The 21,396-nt window shown below is 39.0% G+C and overlaps 1 protein-coding gene across 1 annotated transcript; it reads right to left on the bottom strand.

The window, feature by feature from the left end:
* Nucleotides 1–1,388: 1,388 nt before the first annotated feature.
* Nucleotides 1,389–3,026, bottom strand: EAF02_007544 (uncharacterized protein; the record flags this gene model as incomplete). The annotated part of the gene is made up of 2 exons (XM_038903592.1): nucleotides 1,389–2,627; nucleotides 2,673–3,026. The coding sequence occupies 2 exons, from the start codon at nucleotides 3,024–3,026 to the stop codon at nucleotides 1,389–1,391; spliced, it is 1,593 nt and encodes a 530-aa protein (XP_038756406.1).
* Nucleotides 3,027–21,396: the final 18,370 nt, after the last annotated feature.

Genomic DNA, 21,396 nt, shown 5'->3' with positions numbered 1-21,396 from the left:
GATTGGATCACTGCGCGTACACGCGGGGCGCGCGGCGATGTACGAGATGTTATCCTGAATTAGAGGGGTTGGCCCGTCAGCCATACGTTAAGGAACATTTTTTCATATAATAAACAAATGCACCATTAAAGTGCTATAAGTGAGTATAGTAGCGAAATTCAACAAGGAATCTAGATATTCTAGCAGAATCAACCACCTAAAAGATTCAGCAAAGAGAAATGCTTTTTGAGGATTGCAGAAACTGTTTACTCTTCCCACTATCATTCCCCTTTCACCAACATGTTTGCACAATTTGCTGTTTAATTTTTAGTAATATATGCGGTCCTCACAACAAGTTTGCTGGTCAATGATCATGGCAATAACAGTCAGCGGCGTGCTTGAAAGAATTCTCTGGGTCGAATAAAAGAATTTCAGTCAGATAAGAAGTAATATTGTAGAGAGACTCAGGTTTAATTTGCACACCACCTACTATCATGATTCCGGAGCATATATCAACTCTACTTGTGCTACTGACCTGAAAATGACTCAAATCATGCCTTGAATTCCTCGCATACCTCTTTCATCACAAATCCTGGATCTAGACTCACTTAGAACGAGACAATCAACGCCGAACTCTCTTCAAACCCCACTCAATCACCTTCCTATCACCTATAGCGTCTTGAATTTGCCCCAAAATTGATCCGCCAGGACTGAAGCATGTGCTAATCGATGAATCCGTTTTTAAAACGAGGAGCATTTGTACGTGTACCAAGCCTATTTGACGTCACAGTATTTGGGTCAATCGATGTTGTTTAATTTAACTCGGAACCAACTTACCACGAATTCTCGAGATTGGATAGCCGCAGCCGGATACCGGCGTTCGCCCAGATTGTAGAGACTGATAACGTTAAGTCCCGGGAGACATGATGATGTAGACCGTCAGTTTGTACAAGATGTTGAAAAGAGAATGCGTCTTGATATCTTTCTGCTGGGTACGCCTTTTGGGAATTGACTCTTTGCTGTAATCGTTGCTACATGTGCTGTTGGACGTGATGATACATGCTTGCAATGCCACCATGATCAAATGTACTCGTATACAAAGGCAACTGTGTTGACAAGACGATCTACTAAGGAATTACTGTCAACCAGATGAAGGAATATGGTTTCTCGTATCTAGTCACAAGTATTCTTGCATCTTGGTAATAGCTTATAGACAACGTGCCATCTTGTATATGCATTGCAAGAGATTTAAAGCTAAATGAATCTCGATTATCATATGTGTGAAGAGTTCTTGACCACATAATGATCTTCGATATCATACGTATATAACAATTTCACGCACATTACGGAGATTGTGAGATTCAATTTTGGATATATAATCAGTTGTACCTATATTGCTAAGTTGACTACTAGTAGAGAGGAAGTTCCGGCTCCCACAAATCATGCCCATAAAAGACTGTAGAACACATAGCGTCATATGCGTACGTTTCCCAATTATCTGTTGGGAAAGGCCCAGAGATTTCTTCCCATCCAACTTTGTACCCAAATTCGTAAAAATCAACTATCATATCGAATTGTGTAACATCCCGATGAAGCTCAAGTATATCAGTTGCAACTTGAAGTGACTCATCTTGGACTTGAGTCAAGGGACGATCCCTAGGAGACTGAATCCTTTCGACCCATTCGAAGATTGCTGATTTTCGAAATGATTCCCAAGAACGTTGCATTGCACAGCTCAGGGGACCAATGTCCTTACCGTTGTCCTCAAAATCCGGCACAAAATCATAATCGGAATATGTGAATTGCCAATTTATGAACGTATCCCGATACTGTTTGGCTGCTTTTAGATACCAGCTGCTACCCATTCTGAAAGGACTCGGCAGCGGGATTTTAGGATAATATTCCGGAGACTGTCCACTAAATACAAAATACTCCAAGTTATCACCTTCACTGCAATCTAGTATTTGAGACCTAGCCTTGTACCTGTCCCATAAAGACTGCTCCTTTTGCAGATCACGTTCATTATCCCCCTGGCCATAGACACTTCTTGAAAGAAACATGTTGATGTATCCTTGAGATCCATCCTCGCCTATCTCTATAGACCATGCAGGATTTATAGTGAGGAGGTTTGAACGACGGTACTTTTCACCCATCCATGTTTCTAGAAGAGGTGCGAGAACAAGCTCCTGTGGCATCGATAGCCCGAAGTCTTTGACGATCTTGTTGGTATCTGAATAACACCAGAGATCGCGGAAGACAATCCAATATCTAGGACATGTAAGAGCAAAACAAATAGCCTCAATGATTCCATCGTTATCTATCCCAAACTCCTTTCTTCCAAGGTTGTATGACATTTCGCCATTTGTATACATATCCCAATGACTATCGTCCTCATCTTCTGTCGAATTTAAAGTTGATTTTGAGTCTTGATTCGAAGTTGGCGGTGTGTCGGGCTCTCGTGGCAATCGCAAGATGGCTTCGAAGATCTTGACTACGACTTCGTTTGGGAGGAAGGATGTAGACTCTGCCACAGTTTTCGATGTTTCTATATTTTCAGTTAGAGTGTAGGTGATTTTTGAGAAGATAGACATACTTCGCTGGATTATAGACGGAGTAGCTCTCTCTTCTTCCTCATTATCTTTATCCCTCTAAGTATTACTCTCCGCAACATCTATCATTGGAGCGTAGTCGACTTGTCCTAGATTTGCTTCTGCGACCTCTCTTTTGCCAGTCTCAACTTGCATAAGTGCGGATTTGTCGTTAGAAATTGCTTGCAGAATCGCAGGATGAGGCTTCACCATGAGGAAAAGTGCCAAGATTGCTTTCCTGATCGCCTTCTGGAACTGAAGATGAATGGCTTGTCGAATGGTCGACCTTTCTTCTTGTTTTCCCTCGCTCATGGTCTCTTCTCCAAAATCCGCATCTTCTGAGCCTTCTGCACGGGATTTTCTCTTGAGGCCGGTCAAATCCACTCCATTTGATACTCTCGAATCACTGAAGGGTTCAACAGCTACATTTGGCTTCTGAATGGAATTCGAGTTGTTCATCCTATCGTTTTCAGAATTTTTGATGGAGTGCGCAAATTTTGTTCTTGGATCGCGAGTTGTGGTTAATGAGTTTATTATGGCTACCTCGTCGGGGGTGTTTTAGAAAATTAAAAAATGGCTGACAAAGTGACGATTTTGCCGATCAGGTTTTACGGCAATTTTAGCACATGAACTGATATGACAGCCTCATAGATTACATCCAATGAGAATAAGCTTTACGTGTTTTACAATTTGTAATAAAGTAGCTATGTATACAGATAATTCACGGCGAAATAACAGCAGAGGTACGGAGTTTTTTTTGATTTGATTTTATTAACGTCCATCTTCAGTCCAAGACTATATAGGACGACTAGGCCCTAAGGGCCTAACGGGTAACTTTTTAATTTACAATATTGGATATAATCTAATTGGGGAAGTGAAAACAAATGCTGGGGAACAATGTCTGCTTATTATATGTATTACATATAATAAGAAAATTTTGAAACTTAAGAAATTATAAGAAGGTCAAACCCTTCTTTTATTTCCTCAACTACTTCTTCTTCATTCTTTTTTCCTCTCTTTTTTTTTATTACTACTTCTTTTTTTATTACTTCTTGTTTAAGAGTTTTTGCTAGATGCTATGCTTTTATAGTGATTTTAATGATATTAATAAATTTGATAGTTAATTCGATACCTATCTTTATATACAATAAGAATTATATAATGATTTTGGATAATGGGATTTTCTTAAAGATTTCTTTTCTTTCTGTTTTATATATAGGATAGCTGGTAAGAAGATGTTGTGATGCCTCAATATTGCTGTATATACATTTGTTATTAATGAGTTTGAAACGATATAAGTAGGATTTAATATATCCGTAATCTAATTTGAATTGAAAAAATACACTAGTAGTATTTCGAATAGTTTTGCTTAATAGTTTGATTTTGGAATCTATTTTCTATGGAAATAGCTTTGAGTAAGTTGATAGGGATTAGTTTGATCTGAGTTTGTATTGATTAAAAGTATCAAGTTATTGATTTGAGGTATATTCTTTGACAATCATACCTAATAGTCCAAAGCTTGTTTCATTCGAGATGGGTTGTATTATAATTGCTTCTTTAACTAGTTTATCTGCTAGCTCATTTCCTTCAACTAAAATATATCCAGAAACCCAATTTAACAAGATTTCAGCTCCTTTTGTTTTGATGATTTCTGCTACCTTGATTGCTTTTATCTGATTGGTTTGTTCTAAATGATTTAAAGGAGTTTTTAAGTGGTATAAACTAGTTTGATTATCCGAATAGATTTTGAACTTTTGATTAGTATAAGCAATTGAACTAGTATATTCGATAGCTCTTATAATTCCAAAAAGCTCTTCATTATATATCAATTGATTAGTATTAATATTACTTCGCTCTTAATATAGAATTCGATTATTTAACTATATAGCTATTATACCTACCCCAATATTAATTCCCTTCTCAATAAAAAAAGTATCAATATAAATATAGGTAATATCCTTATCTCTATATTTGAAAAACAATATTGTAAAGAATAACAGCATCTTCTTTTGATAAATTGTTAATATTAACTCAAAAAAGAGTTTCTCTTTTCTATAAAAAAAGTTAAAATAAATGATCTTTTCGAGTAAGAAAGGATTGAAGTCCTGGTTTGTCGATTCCCTTATTCTATCCAGTTGAGTAGATTTATATCGTTTTTTTCGAAGAATAGGGATCACATCCAAATTGGCTTGATATTGAATTAATAATACTTTTTCGATATTGATTAAATGATTTGTTGTAAGTTTAGCTAAATGGAATATGTATTATCTAATATTCGAATCTAATCGAATTTTTGAGGGTTTTTAGGCCTGCTTCTACTTTCATTGAAAGAATTAGAACAGTTTTGAAAACTCCTAATTATTATTATTATTATTATTATTAGTAATTTTCAACCGGGCCGTATAGGCGAGCCTCCCAGGGGGCATTACGGTTGGGCTAACTGCGGGATAATCTCTAATTTACATGATCCCCCTCTCCTAAAAATGAGGTCTCAATACCCTCAGTAGCCTCCCAAGCGATAGCTAGCGCGCTTGCGCTTTTGTCTCCGATCCTCTGAGCGCCTCCGTGCGCGCTTTCCGATCTTTTATATAATGTTTTGATTGAGAGCTGCTTTATCCTGTAAGGGTAGCTTTTGTATGTGTTCTAGTGCAGCGCAGTGTGTTGCATATATGAAAACTCCTAATATCTTTCGAAAAACTAGGTTTTGAAGTGATTGTATTATATTCTTGAATTGCGTTTAGCCTTTCCACCAAATCACTAATCCGTAATCAGCTATACTAATCATATATGCTATATAGCTGTCTAAAGGCTTTAGAACTAAAACCCTTTTCGATATTAGCTAATCAAACCATTCAATAGAATGCTCCTTTGGCTTGTATAATTCGAATATTAATATATTAATCAAATTTGAGGCTCGGATCGAATTATATTCCCAATCATCTGATTAGAGATTGGAGTATAATTGTTTTTGAATTGAGTAATGTAATTAGGTAGTTTTTTGTTAAATTAGATAATAAGAAGTGTATTAATTTAGTTTTTGCTAAATCGAATTGAATAGTATTTTTTAAGCTGAGTTTGTAGATTTATTTTGTAGCTTTTTCTAAAGATTTGATATTCTTTTTCTATATAGAAAAATTGGTAATTAAAGCAATATTATCAATATAAAAGAGGAATTTTATTGAATTGAATAAAAAAAGATCTCTAATATATATAAGAAGAAGAATTGGAGAGATTGAATTGCCTTATAGTATTCCAATCGAAATTGGCTTGAAAAATTCGGTTTGATTATTAAAAAATAGTTTTAATTGTTTTTATTAAAGAAATGAGGCTATCCAGACTATAAGATTTGTAGATAGTTTTAATTTCTTATAAATATCTAATAATCGATTTTTCAAGATGTAATTGAAGGCTCCTTTTATATTTATAAATAATATTGAGGTTTTCTTATTGGTTTGTTTGTTTCTTTCGATTTCTATAGTTAATAGAAATGCAGTATCAATTACTAATTTCTTTTACCAACCTCCCATTTGACTTTTATATAGGAGGTGAGTAGTTTCCGCTAAATATTCTAATCGCTGGGTTAGAATCCTTTCGCTTATTTTTTCAAGACAATTTAATAATACAATAATTCTATATGCTTTTGGAATTGAATAATCTGGTTTTGAAGCTTTCTTTAAAATAGTCTTAGTAGCTTGTTTTCAGCATTGAGAATGATATTCTAGATTAATAAGTTTGCTAAAAAAAGTAAAAAAGGTTTGTAGAATAACTTTATAAACTTTTATAATAATCTTTTAAGTGATTTTATTTAAACCAAGAGTTTTTTCTTATATCTTAACTAAGCAGGTATTATTTAATTCGATTTGAAAAAGATTAGGCCATTCCCATTTTTTGGATTGTTTGTATCCTTCCCATTATGGTTTTGTAATAATAGAAGGAGATGGAAATAGAGTCAATCTAAAAGCGGAACACTTTTCTTCAAACAAGCTTTTTGTTGAAATATCCGGTATTCTTTGATCTTAATAATCTTTAGTGTAGACTATTACTTTGAATATGGTTTGTATATCCTCCTTTTCTAGAAATTCGTTTTAATAATTCTTTTTGCTATTTTAATCACTTAAAAATATTTGTTTCTAACAATTCGATATTCTTCCTTAAAGTTAAAATCCTCTAAATTTGATTCAATTAATTGCTTTACTTTTCCTAATTCTTTTGAAGATTTTTTAATTCAAATGATTATTATGATTTAGCTCTTTTAATTAAAACAATTTTAGATATATATTTTTCTATTACTTTTTGAATGATTCTAATAAATTCGCTTGCTGTTTGATTTAGAATTAAATAGTAATTGTTTTTATTTTTTAAAAAATTTAATGAATTCTTTTTAGTTGAAGTGATTAAATCTAAAATAAAAAGAATAAAGGAATGTAAGGATTTTGATTTGAGTATTGATTCGAATTTTTCTCAATTCACTAGTTTGATATTATATTTAACTATCAATTCTGTATTAGGAGTATTTGGGGTTTCTTTTCCTTTTAATTCGAATAGTATTTTTGAATGATCAGACTTTATATTTAGGAGTATTTGCTAGTTTTGAATTTGAGAAGAGATTCCCTCTAACGCTAGTATAAAATCAAGGATGCTTGGATTAAGAAAATTAGTTTGATAAAAGATATTGATTTTAGGTTTATTGAAAAGAATGAGATTCTGATCTTCAAATTATTCAGCTAATTGATTAGTGTTTTTGCTTTTCTTCGAAAAAGGATCTCACCAAGAATGATGAGTATTGAAGTCGCCTAATAGGATGGTTTCTTGTAAGATAGATATATTATATAGATATCTTTCGATTGTGAAACCTTTCTTTTTGATTTGATCGACTTTATTATATATATTAATAATTTAAAAGGTTTTATTTTTGTTTTGATATCTAAAGATTTGTATATCGGAATCTATTAAAGAATCGGAAGCTAGATGAATTATAGCCTGAAGAGTTTTTAAAGTGTATAGTAGAATACATAACCAGAGATTAGGATTGAATTTTGGAAGTGTTTATATGAAATTGGAGTGTATAATTAATCTCGAGTTTGAATAATCGATTTTATATTTAATAATTTATAATTCTTAAATCATAATAAGATCGATATTGAGCTTTATTGCAAGCTATAAAAACATTCTCTATAGTTTATAAGCTCCTATTAAGATTTATTTGAAGGATTCGAATATTAGTATAGCTTATATATTAATGTTATTTGCCTTTTGTTGGATTACTTAGTAGATTTCACAGATTTTGAATTTGCTATATAATTTCCTTAATAGTTTAAGCATTGAGCAGTGAGATATTGATAGAATTTTCCTTTGATATTATATATCATATATAAGTGTATTGATGTTATGTGTTGTCTCTATAGAGTTTACAGGAGGGATTCCTTTTATAATGTGTATCCTAATATTCAAATCCTTAACATTTTAGGTATTGTGTAGTTGGTTTAGATTCGTAGAATTTTTCTACTCTTGTACTAATACTAGCAATATATAGTCGTTTCCGAATAGCTAGTTTTGCTTTTGATTTTATTGCAAAGCAATTACTATAGCTTCTTTCTGTTAATAAGCTCTTTTTAATAATAATATAAGCTAAAAAGGGGTTCCTATAAGCTTGAAATCCGGGTTAAAGGTTTTGATTTCCTTTAAAATGAAATCCATTCCTTTCAATCCTGAGAATTCTCTTATTGGGATTTTGTGGATAATAATTTTATACCATTCTTAATCCTTTTGAATTCTTTCGAATTTGATGAGATTATTCCAGATTGCCTTCTTTTCTATCAAAAGTTGTAATATAAAAGGAGTATTTGTAATAATTATTATATTACTATTCAGAGATAGGGTTACTACTACTACAACTAGGCCTTTGATTCCAGTTTTCTGAATGCTTTATTTATTTGATTTCATATTGATATAAATAAGAAGAAGATAGTATTCATAATCTCTAGTTTGATCAGGATTAATTGTCTTTGAGTGATTTCAATCTTTTTGTTTATTGAAGTAGGCTTAATAGCTTTTCCTTTACTGACTAGATTCCATTCTCCTTCTTTTACTATAATTACAAAAGTTGATTTAATTGATATTGTAGTAATTGGGATTGGGTTTTTGGCTAGTGTTTTAACTTGGAATTCGATTTTCCATATAGCTGATTCGAGGTGAGTGATTTGGAATATAATAATATTGGAGGCTATAATAAGCTTTCCTTTTTCGATATATTCTCTAAAAATCTCTAAGAAATCTAATAGCTTCAATTGCTTATCATATAATTGAGAAAGAGTTGAGACTAGTACTATAAGATCTCTTGCTTTTAGGATTGCTTTCTTTGATATAGTTGCTTTGTTTATATTTTAAATTGTTGTTTTGATTGCTAAGAGGTATTATAAAGTATTGTTTCTTATTCTGATTGAATATATAAATAGTATTAATTGTATTTTAAATAATAAAAAGGTCATTAAGTAAATTGAACTCTTTAACTCTTTTTTCAAACTGATTAGCTGATTAATTAATAGAATAGAGCTAGAGATTTCGAATTGAGGGTTTTCAGAAGGCAAAGGAAAGCTTGAAGGTATTGAGGTACCTAGAATAATAATATGTCACGGAATTCACCGTATAGTGTAACCCTACGGTATTAATCCTAGTACTCCTCCGGAGTACTCATTCCCATGATTACTAAAACTATTTCACTCAGTTCATTTGTGTACCCTATATACCTAATTAGGCGACTCCATCGCCTGATCAGGGTATATAAAGCAGGTATGATCCTTATGATCACACCTCAAGTCAATCTAGTTTATTATCACTCTATATACCTATCTCCTGATCAAAGTGACCATTAGACATAGCTATTACCTCCGTGATAGTTATGAGCCCGGTTGGCACTCATACTGCGCCCTCATTATTCATATACGTCTTTTGATCACTCTGATTCATATATACTCTCTCCTATTCATCTTTACAAACTCGTCATGTCTAAATCCAATTCCTCAGAAGTCACCAGACTCGTTACCCGTGGACACTGGTCAAGATGGTTCCTGAATCTACAACACCTTTGTATATCGAAAGGTATCTGGAAGGACGTCAAACCATCTGATTCCAAGACCATTCCGATCACTCCGATCAGTTCCGGAGAATCCTCGGAAGATGGAAAAACTCTTCACCAGTTGATCCCCACCGACGAAGAAGACTGGCTCACCAAGGACCCACCTGAGCTCATTACGATCGTCGATCTCATGAGAAAATACGATTTGAACAATAATGCAAAGTACCTCGCTGATCTCGATGCTTATGAACAATCTCAACAGAAGGACTCAGAAGGAGACACTAAGATGACTCCATCACAATCCTCTAAAGAGCCAATGCTTAAGCCTGTGAGGCCTAAAGCAAGTACCTTTCAAGATATCTCAGCAGAACACTCCGCACTTCAAGGAGAGTACCGCTACCAGAGGGACAAGTACAATATCATGCATAAATCGTATCAGGATGTCTACGAATGGATTACGGAAACAGTGGACTCATCCCACCTTATGGAACTTACTCTTGACAACAGTGATGGAAAAGCTTTACCACTCAAAACGATCATTCAGAAGCTACAGGATAAGCTCGCACCTACCATCACAACAGCAAAATCTGCTATTGCTCAAGAATATCGAAACGTTCTTCAGCAAGCAACCGTAGGTCGAACTGATCCGATCAAGTGGCATAACGAATGGACTAAAGCTTATACTACCGCAAAATCATATCATGTCGAAGTAGAGGATGACTTAGCAATCATCAACTTCCTACAGGCTGTGGGAGCACGTATGCTCCCCACTTGGGCAAGCACCATGCTCATTCAGATCGAGACCAACAATCAACTTGGAATTCCCAATTACTCTTTGAAGCAATTCGGAGATATCTTTGGTGGCTTAGTCTATCAGGACTCTCTAGCACCCAAGGGCAAGGGTATATTCTCGACAATCAACTCTGAACCTAAGCATAACCCTGGTAATCCGCAAGGAAAGCAAGGCAATGCTCGGAGAGGAGGCCCCAAAAAGGCAACTGGTCGATATGAATGCCCTTGTAAGTCGGAATCTGATTGGAAGAATGGAAAGGCGGGTGGTAGTCACTATCCCAAGACATGCTGGTTAGTTGAGTTCGCACTCACCGGAAAATGCGACTCTCGGAATTCAATCTCATTGACAGAGAAGGAATGCAATGACATACGAGGAAGGATCAAGGAAGATCGATGGTCGAATATACGCAAAGCCTGGGAGCAGAAGGGATGGATCAACTCAAGAGGTAGTACCTCTCAATCATATGATTCAAGAGACCCTGGATCAAGAACAGTTGCCTGTCTTATCCAAGGCTCTACGAGTCATGGGATTTATACTACTACTTCTGATCCACTCCATCAACTCTCTGACAGTACTATACTTGACAGCGGTGGCGCCATGCACCTCGTTAACAATATCGATCTTCTTGACGGACATGAATATACACCTTCACCAGCATCAGATTACGTTGAGGCAGGAACAACAAAAATTCAGGTCGTCGGACGAGGCACTCGCACGATCAAGAATATCCTCCAAAGACCTCAAGGTTCAAAAGGTGATCTGGTTCTCTCAAATGTCGCATATATTCCTGGATTTCACGTCAATATCGTCTCGGAAACAAAGCTCTTAGGTGCAGGAATATGGTTTTTAGGGATGGACTCTACATTACGGAAGGGCAATCTTGAGAACAGTCATATTGTCGCTCATTGTACTCGTAAAGATAACCTCTTGTTCCTAGAATACAAACCACTTTCCTCCTGCTTGATCAACCTAAGCACGATACCTGTGAATCCAAACCTTCTGATGTGTCCCACGATCAATACCAACGTCAAACGACCATTTCGCCGATCGAGGGACCCACCTAAACCTCGAGAGGATTCCGCAGAACTCTGGCATGAACGATCAGGACATTTGGGTAAAGAAGCGCTCGAACATCTCGTCTTCTCAGCAAGGAACGTGAAGATAAAAGGACTCTCTAGGATTGAGTGTATTGATTGCTCACGCACACATGCTAAGCAAATAATATCACGAGCTCCTAGTGAATCCCGATCACCACGTCCTTTCTACAAAATTCAATGGGATTTATTCGACTTTCCACGCGCATATACCGGAGCATCCTGGCTCCTGGTAATCAAGGACATGTTTAGTGGAAAGATCTTTAGCTTTCCATTATACCAAAAGACTCATTTTGAAGTGTTCGACACAATCCAGAACTTCCTTGCTTGGGTACTCAGAAAGTACAGTCTATCAGTAGTCTGTATCAAGCAGGACAACGACACTTCAGTCATTGGTATCATGGGAAACACCGTATTCGAAAATTGGATCAAAACCGAAGGTATTGAACTTGAGTTATCTCCACCAAATACGCACGAATCAAATGGAGGATCGGAACGAGCAGGACAAGAGATAATCACCAAACAGATCAAGATGCGGATCTCCGCAGGCATACCTGATCTTTTATGGGTTGAAGCAGTGCAAGCTGCTACCTACCTATATAACATTAGTCCTCTTAAAGCTCGATCGTTCAAATCCCCAAATGAGGTGCTGGATACTTGGTTTCATGAATACCTACGATCATCTGCCCCAGCGGTCGCGGATCACTTAACTGTCGATCTCCGCCCAAACTGGAGTAGAATATATCGATACGGGTGTAGGGCATACCCTCTGGATAAGGAAAGAGAACTAGGTATAAACAAGAGAATTTACAAAACTAACCCTAGAGCAAATATTGGATATCTCGTCGGATACGTACCAGGTTCTCCAATCTACCGTATCTGGATACCCAAGCTCAAGCGGGTCATCGTCACTCGAAACGTTACTTTCTTTGAGGAAAGAACATACAAAATGGATCAAACAGATAAAACCATCGATATACACACGGATCAAGAGCTACAGCAATTTGCACTAGCTCTCGATATTCAGCAAATAATCGATATCGATGGTACTATTGTTGATCAAGGTGACGATGTGATGGCTTCGACACACACTACTACTGGTTCTGTTGACACCACCATGCGCACTTCAGATACACCTCAAGACGAGCAGGACTCGGGGGTGTCTCTGGGGGGTGGGAGCTCACACATGAATACCGAAAGTAGTAGTACGCACAAGGTTCTGCACTCTGAAGAGGCCCTAGAGGCAGAAGACCGAATTCAAGAACGAACCACCACTGATCAGGCACAGGAGTCTACAAGTTCTACTCCGACATCACCGAGCAACCATAGTAATCAACCAGAAAGTATGGATTATGAGCACACTGGTAGTGCTACCCAAGTCATACGCGGGGAGTACGAGAGCGATCCAGACACTCATCCTACTGATACTATGGACGCCTACGTCGTAGAGGAAGTAACATCACCGGAAAGATTACCTCCTCCGACACGCACAATCGATCAATTCAAGGAAGATCAACTTTCATTTCTTCCTGATCGAGAACCCAAAAGACAAAGGATCATGAGGATCGAAATTCCTCGCCCAACTCTCAATCCATCTGAGTATCAATCCTTTGATTTTGATGATACAACTCCTGATATCAACACATCTACGGATCACCACCATCAAACTCGACAACAAAAGAGACTGCAAAACAATCCGTCAACAAGCGACCACACGCTTATAGGCACTCTTATTGCGAACTTGTCGCTCGAAGGTGATTCCCGTATCGAAGATTTCCATTCAACATTTTGGCCTAGCCACCCAAATATGGATATACAGGGGGAAGAACACTCATTTGTTACCGTACACAGCGTGATCGCCTCCGCCGTACGAACAAAACCTAGCCCTCCTAAAGCACCTGAAAATGGAGCCTTAGAGGAGCTACCCAACTTGCATCTATCAGGATTGCCCAAACCACCTCAGCGTTACCACCAACTCAAGGATCACTTCTTGGGGAAATGGTTTAAACGCGAGTGTGAGATTGAGATCAACAATCTGAAGGATCGCAAAACATGGCATGAAATCAATGCACAAGACGCCACCAATTGCCCCTATACCATTGCAATGGTATTCACATACAAATGCAATGAACAGGGATTCTTAACGCGATGTCGAGCTAGGCTGGTTGTTCGTGGTGATCTTCAAGCTAAAGACACGATCGAATCAACCTACGCCGCGACACTCGCCGGAAGATCATTTAGGATCGTAATGGCGCTGATAGCAAAATACGATCTGGAAACAAAGCAATTTGATGTCGTTAATGCATTTGTCAATGCTCATAGGGATCCATCAGGTGTACCTGTAGTTTGCTACTTACCGGATGGATTCAAGGAACCAAATAAGTGCGTAGTTCTTGATCGCGCACTATATGGTCTCCGAGATTCCCCTGCATTATGGTTCAAGGACTTTAGCAAGACACTAAAGAATCTAGGTCTAAACCAATGCAAGGAGGAACCCTGTCTTTTCACAAACCCAGATCAGACTGTTTTGGTACTATTCTTTGTGGACGATATACAGATCGTGTATCATCGCAAGCATGTATCAACAGCTGATGGTATCATCTCTGGTATCAAGGCGGCCTATGAATTGAGAGATCTAGGCGATACAGAGTGGTTTTTGGGTATCCGGATCATTCGCGATCGGAAAATGGGAAAACTTTGGTTAGCACATGATACCTACATTGAGAAGATTGCACAGAAGTTTAATCTCAATAATGGCAACGCATGCACACCGTTACCAATCATGGAATTCGTGAAATATGATGGAACTGCTACTATCACATTCATACGAATCTATCAAGAAAAGGTAGGATCAGTGCTATATACCGCAATCACAGTTAGAGCAGATGTCGCATTCGCAGCATCGCAACTCAGTCACTTTCTAACTAACCCATCTCCGGATCACATGAAAGCAGTTGATCACTGTATTCGGTATCTCTGGAACACGAGATACTACTCAATTGGATACTGTCGAGAACAGATCCCACAGCTTTTGTCATTTTCAGACGCCTCATTCGCCGACGACAAGGAATCACGAAGATCATCTCAAGGTTTCGTGATCTCATTGTTCGGTGGACCAGTAGTATGGAAAGCTTCAAGACAAGATACCATCACTACTTCTACCACCGAAGCCGAATTACTTGGTGTCGAGCGCACATCAAAAGAGACACTAGCTACCCTTCGATTTCTCAAAGAGATCAATCTTGTAGTCAAGCAACCAGTCACGATCTTCTGCGACAACCAGCAAACGATCAGATTAGTAGTAGGTGAGAACGAAAGGATCACTACTAAGCTGAGACACGTCGATATACAGAACATGTGGCTACGTCAGGAATATTCAAAAGGGAGTTTCCATCTCACATATTTGCCCACAGCAGAAATGACAGCAGATGGATTAACTAAGAACTTATCACGACAAAAGTTCAATCACTTATATCCCTCCTAAACCTACAAGACGTGAGCACCAGGATCAACAAGATCAAACGACATATTTTCCTTCAAGAGCACGCTTCTTTGTAGCGAATTCAATCTCGAGCTGCATCAATTCAAGCTTCCGCTTCTTCTCAGCAAGCTCGTCACCAGAGTCAACCACGTCCCCTTCACCAACAGCATTATACTCGTCATCAAGATCACTATCATCATACATATCAAACTCAACCTTCTTCTCTTTACCCTTCGAAGCAGCACGAGCAGGCTGTGACCGAGTCTTAGGACTTGCCGCAGGAGCCCTCGTATTAACCTTCGAACGCTTTACCGCAGGAGATTGAGGAGCAGGAGAGGATCTCCGTTTCCTAGTCGGAGAGGGAGGTAATGATCTCGTGGCGGGGGAAGGACGAACGGATGATCGCGACGATCGAGCAGGGGGAGGAGACATAACCTGTGTTGGTGATGAGAGAGAGTCAAGATCGATGAACTCGCTATCCTCTTTAGTCATCGCCAACATAACCGTCATCGCAATACGGGCCGATTTCTGGTTCGGGACAGTCCTCTAAAGAGTATGTCAGCAGATCACAACGAGATAAAAAAGATCAGAACATACCTTTCCAGGAAGTACCACGAACTCAGGATCGCAAAGCTCCAACAGTCGAACACCCAAAGGTCTCAAATACACCGGGAGAGGTGTACAAGTGTGCGTGGTGCACTTCCAGCACCGAAGAGAAGACGCATTTCTCCGCTTGAAACACTTGCCATGTTCCTCATGACGACCAGAGAGAAGAGAACGAACACACTCCGTACAGGGAACAGCGTTTTGCGCACCCTTATTCCTAAGATCACGCTTTGGGCCCTTCCGCTTGCGCTCATCACGAGCTTTGCGAGTAGGTGTCCGGCTCTTACTTGATCTAGGAGCGGGGGTGGGATCGGTGGAAGAAGAGGAAGGTGACTCCAATGAGGAACTCTCGCCGTCGGGAGGAAGGTCAGGAAGATGATATTCTTCCTCGCTATCGACAAAAGGATTACCACGATCCGCGGGAGTTATCACTGTACGACCTTTGTTTGCATCAGCCCGGCGACTCGAACAGCTTCAACCTTCTTCAGAAAGCTATCATCGAGATCTTGGTGATGTTCACCAAAGGATGGTCTTGTCGTGAAAACTGTTGTTGGAGGGCGATCGAACCTCAGCTGCAGGCAATAACTGACCAGGAGAACGCTGAGCATTAGATCCACCAGATTGAATGTCACCCTTCGGTGAGGTATGCGGGGAGGCGGTTGTATATCGATCCACAAGATCAATAGAGGCCGGGGACTCTCTGACAGGAGAAGGCATGATGAAAGAAACGTATTGGAATTATCGAATATGAATCTAAGGAAGGGGAACTGTCTCCCTCTTATAATCATATCGATCCACTAAGTTCTCTCAAAATCCATCGAATTCCACTCAATTCCATCTCCGCCACAGAGCGTCGTATGCGCGGATCGATCGAATCAATTGATACAAACACTCAACCGCATAACAATCAAAATGACTCAAGCCTCCTGATATGCAACAATCCGAAGGATTAATTCCCTCACTCGAATATCGTCACTTTCTCACAGGCTTCCTGATCAACGATACAACTCACTCTTTTCTTTTCTTGAAAATCATACGCTTTATACGCCTCACGCTCCTTTATCTGATGAATAAGCCTGCCCGGCAGGTAAAATCACAGCAACTACCCGAACAAGGCGCTCACCAACGCTTACGCCGCTCACGGCCAGAAAAAATTTTCCTTTGTTTGCTATGCAGATCCCTCAGTGTAACCATCAAAGCACCGAGCGATCTGGGGGGTGTGTCACGGAATTCACCGTATAGTGTAACCTACGGTATTAATCCTAGTACTCCTCCGGAGTACTCATTCCCATGATTACTAAAACTATTTCATCAGTTCATTTGTGTACCCTATATACCTAATTAGGCGACTCCATCGCCTGATCAGGGTATATAAAGCAGGTATGATCCTTATGATCACACCTCAAGTCAATCTAGTTTATTATCACTCTATATACCTATCTCCTGATCAAAGTGACCATTAGACATAGCTATTACCTCCGTGATATAATAGGATAAGTATTTGGTATAATAGAGGCTTTAGAAGAAGCCTTCATTATAACTGTATCCTCAAGTGTTGATAGATTATTAAGACAATTCATATTAAGGAATCTTATTCTTATTTTGATTAATTTGAGGTGAAAATTTTATGCGAATTTTTGTATATGTTTCGTATTTGGAATGCCAACAACAATATCACAACAATTACTAATCAGAATCACTTGGGGGCAATTGTAATCAATTTGGTTTAATAACTATGATCTAAATCGATCACGAAAGGGTTGTATTTCGAAGAAAAAGTTTCCTTCAAAATTTGTTGTGTGAGAGGTACGGAGTATAACTCCCTCAAATACGGAATATGAGAATCGTATGATACAATCAATATCTCTCTCATTAAAACTGGGTGCTAATCTGGCATCAACACTGTATCGACTATGCTATCATAAACCAAGCAAATATTAAATAAGCTATATCACCATGTGCTAGCCATGTCCCATGCATGCTATCGAAAATTCTAGAGTCCGAATTGAGCAATATTGAGAAAGCATCATTTTCCATCACCGCTCAATTTTTCTCCGTCAGAGTTCTTGTTTACGGAAATATACCAAGACTCGGGATTCCAGGACGCCCTGATGCACCTTGAAAGGACGATGGCCCTGGAGCTCTTCATAGCTCTTTTCATATGATCCAAGTCACTCCTTGATGTTTTCTGAAACTTTGATGTGGGAAAGAGCTCCTGAGAATAAGCCCACTCATAAAGATGACTAGCCCGAAAACTTCTCCATGATGCATCAGGATCGAGGCAATAGTATCACCCAATACTGGCGCCAGAAGACAACAATCTAAGCCGGTACAAAATTGCCTTGCTGCCTCTATGTACCACGCCTCACCCCATTCCAAACGGAATCAAGACTCCTTTTCCCAACACGAAGCCATGCGCTGAGAAGAATAAGCTGGCAGTAGAAGGGGTCGATTTACAGGGTGGTAAAGTCGCACATAATCATCATATCTCTCCTTAGCCGGGTTTCAGCTAGGCTTTCCTTGTTGCCATACAACTCTCGGGATAGAAACGTGAGAACTCCCCCTCTGACCCATGAAACATGGCAGGAAATTCGATACTCCGGTCCTACTCAAGTCTCTAAGAGTAGTGCGAGAACCATCTTTGGAGTTGGCGGCGGCCTATGGATGATTATATTTGTACCAGCGTGGCACCATGTCCTGGAAAAGGCGGCTCAGTGATGACGACATGTCAATCCCAGACAAACTGCTCGGCAGTAGGCATCTGATCCATTATGCTCATCACGATCATTAAGACAGAGACAGAGCATTTCGATCTGGTCAACTATTTCGGTCGGAAGTTTCTGCATCTTTATCTCTATCAAACTGTTAGCATACGAGTACGTGCAGAGAGAGCAGGAAGAAAGAGAGACTGCCACTCTGGAAATTCTTAGGATTATTTTTCTAGCGTTAGCAAACCGTGTCCTAAGGTGTGAAGATTTCATGATATCCATGCCTTGATAACGAAGAGAGTATTTTAGATGCTATGGGAGGGCATCATTTCATCCAAAGAGCAATTCTTTTCGGCTACTTCTTGATCCAGGGAGGATTCTTTGAGAATTGCTTCAATTGCAAGGGAAGTATTGAGAAAACGTCATAATTGGGGGAATCCAACATATTTTGTTGATCATCTATAATGAGCTTACTTTGAAAATTTGTAGTTTGATATCTTTATGTTGATTTGAAATGTTTGGAAGATAAAGGAGGACAGTAAATTTTGATTGAGATTACAGTGACTGATGGGCTGTTTAATTGTTTCGGCTAATTTGTTTGAGTAAAAAAATCTCTTATTTTCAATTGGACAACCTGGTTCAGGTTATTAATAAGCCTAAAGTTTTAGTGTCTTTGAAAAGACACAATGAACTTCACACGAAAGTATTACCTTTTTCTAACTAACCTGCTAACATCAAGTTTGCCTTTTTAACATTTTCTCGACCTATTTACTGTTCAATACAAGTTAAGTGTTGAATCACAGGTAGTTACATTAATCAAATACATTAGCAAGACCTGAGGTTTCACTTGTATCTTAGTGAGCTGCATGACTTGATCAGAGAAATGGTGTTTTGATGTGAGCGGATTGCATACGTGATTGCTAGCCCACAGGTGTACTGCATGTAGCTCTTGAATCTGTGAACCTAGAATAGACACACACACAGTACGAATCAATCAATTAGACCTATTGTGAAGACATTGTAGTCACCACCACAAAAATAACAACAGTCTTTTTTCTCCCCCATCCTAAGCCAGCCCTTGTCATGGAATCTTTTTCTCCACTATCTATAACCTTAGTAAATTAAGTTCCAAGAATGACTATATCTATGACGCGCATTGAAGCATTCTCTCACGTATTCCAAAGGTTACCTTTACGAGATTATCTTGACTCTTTCTTTTATCTTATGATATTGCTCAACTGCCATGGCCATTGAATTTTGCAGCCGGAACCTACCAATCTTTCCTTATGACATAAATCCCATCCTCCTGTCACCCCAAGCTAGTCGTTCAACAAGATTCTTATTCATCTGCCCTTTCTTATTCCTATTTCTGCAGTCCATCAGAGAATACCTCTACACCAAATGCGCCAGTGTTCTTGAACAAGGGCCTTTATCCGAGTTATGATGTCAAAGAAACTCGGTAGAACTAGTCCTGCCAAAGCAAAACCAAGATCTCCCAATCTCACTGATATGAACTTATGCATTACAAGAAAAACATACATTCTAACAGTAAACATCAAGAGCTCGATATCATTCTTACATATTAGCATAGAGCAGATATAAAACTACTCTAGACATCATGAACTTCTACTACAACACATATTCCCCCAACTTAAAAACTGAACAACTATCAAAAGTTTCTCCACATGATTCTGTCATGATATATATACTACACAAACAAACACTCAGATTGTCAATACAAACCCATCTCAGCAAAACAAAAATATCACTCTACTCCATGTCACATCACCAGACAAATCCTATCCATCCATCCAGCCAATCCCACAACCTCACACCTCCCCAAGCCCCCACATTCGCTTTAACAAGAAGTGACTTTCCAAGACCCTCTCCCCCTCTTTAGCAGCACTGAGCCCGAAGAACGCCAGATCTGGAACGCCAATGGCAGTTCGGCCGCGCGACCCCAGAAGCTCGGTGTGGGGGGCGCATAGAAGAAAGCAGCACGCACACCGCCGCGCCGCGCCGCGCCAGGCCACCACTATCACCTCTATATCTCGATTTCAAATTTCTTAACTCAACTCTCCATTTCAACTCTCCATTTCAACTCTCCATTTCAACTCTCCATTTCAACTCTCCATTTCAACTCTCCATTTCAACTCTCCATTTCAACTCTCCATTTCAACTCTCCATTTCAACTCTCTCTTCTATCATCTCCTCATTACTCATTCCAATACATAGCCATATCATCCATTCATCCACACACTTATTCACATACTCATCCACCTCTCTCCGTCCCGCCCTCCCTTTCCCCTAACCTCCCAAGTCCCACTCCTCAATCCCTCCCTCCACCAACCAATGTCCTCTCCTTATCTTTAATTCCCAATATTCCACTATTCACCCCCTAGCTCTCTATACATTTATATATCTACCACAACTCTTCATTTGCAATCTTCCCCCTCCTCCCTTCCATTAAATATCCCCCCTACTATACTTATCTCTCGCTCTTCCTCTCACTTCTATCAAGCACCACTACTCCTTCCCTCCTCACTCTCCTCCCCCTCTCATCCCCATCCCTTTTTCACATCCACTCACACCCACTCACACCAAAATTGCAAAACTCCAAACCCACACTCTCTCCCTCTCTTCTTCAGTCCCCTACCAATATCCCCACCAATATCCCCCGGACTTTCACCAACTTTCACCACATTTCCTTCCCACCTATTTTCACCCCTTTTCCCACTCTTCCTCTCCTCACTCCCTCTCCTCACTCCATCTCCTCACTCCCTCTCCTCACTCCCTCTCCTCACTCCCTCTCCTCACTCCCTCTCCTCACTCCCATCTTCTCACTCTTTCTCAACTCCTTTAATACCTGATAGCCTGCCTAGATAGCCGAAGGAGATACAAAGTTCATCTCTCCATAAACATACCTAGCTATAACCGAGTACTATCCGAGCACTATCCGAAGAGTGCCATCCAAGAGTGCCATCCGAAGAGTGCTATCCGAAGAAAAGCAAACCAGCACAACCCAAAACATTTATAGACGGACACCCATCCATTAATCAATCTTATCTTTAC

This window comes from Botrytis sinoallii, assembly GCF_014898435.1.
Source record: "Botrytis sinoallii strain Bc 23 chromosome Unknown BSIN_013, whole genome shotgun sequence".
In the NCBI taxonomy this organism is placed as follows: Eukaryota; Fungi; Ascomycota; class Leotiomycetes; order Helotiales; family Sclerotiniaceae; genus Botrytis; species Botrytis sinoallii.
Note: the sequence above shows the minus strand (reverse complement) of the source record. Positions and strands in the feature narration are given on the sequence as shown.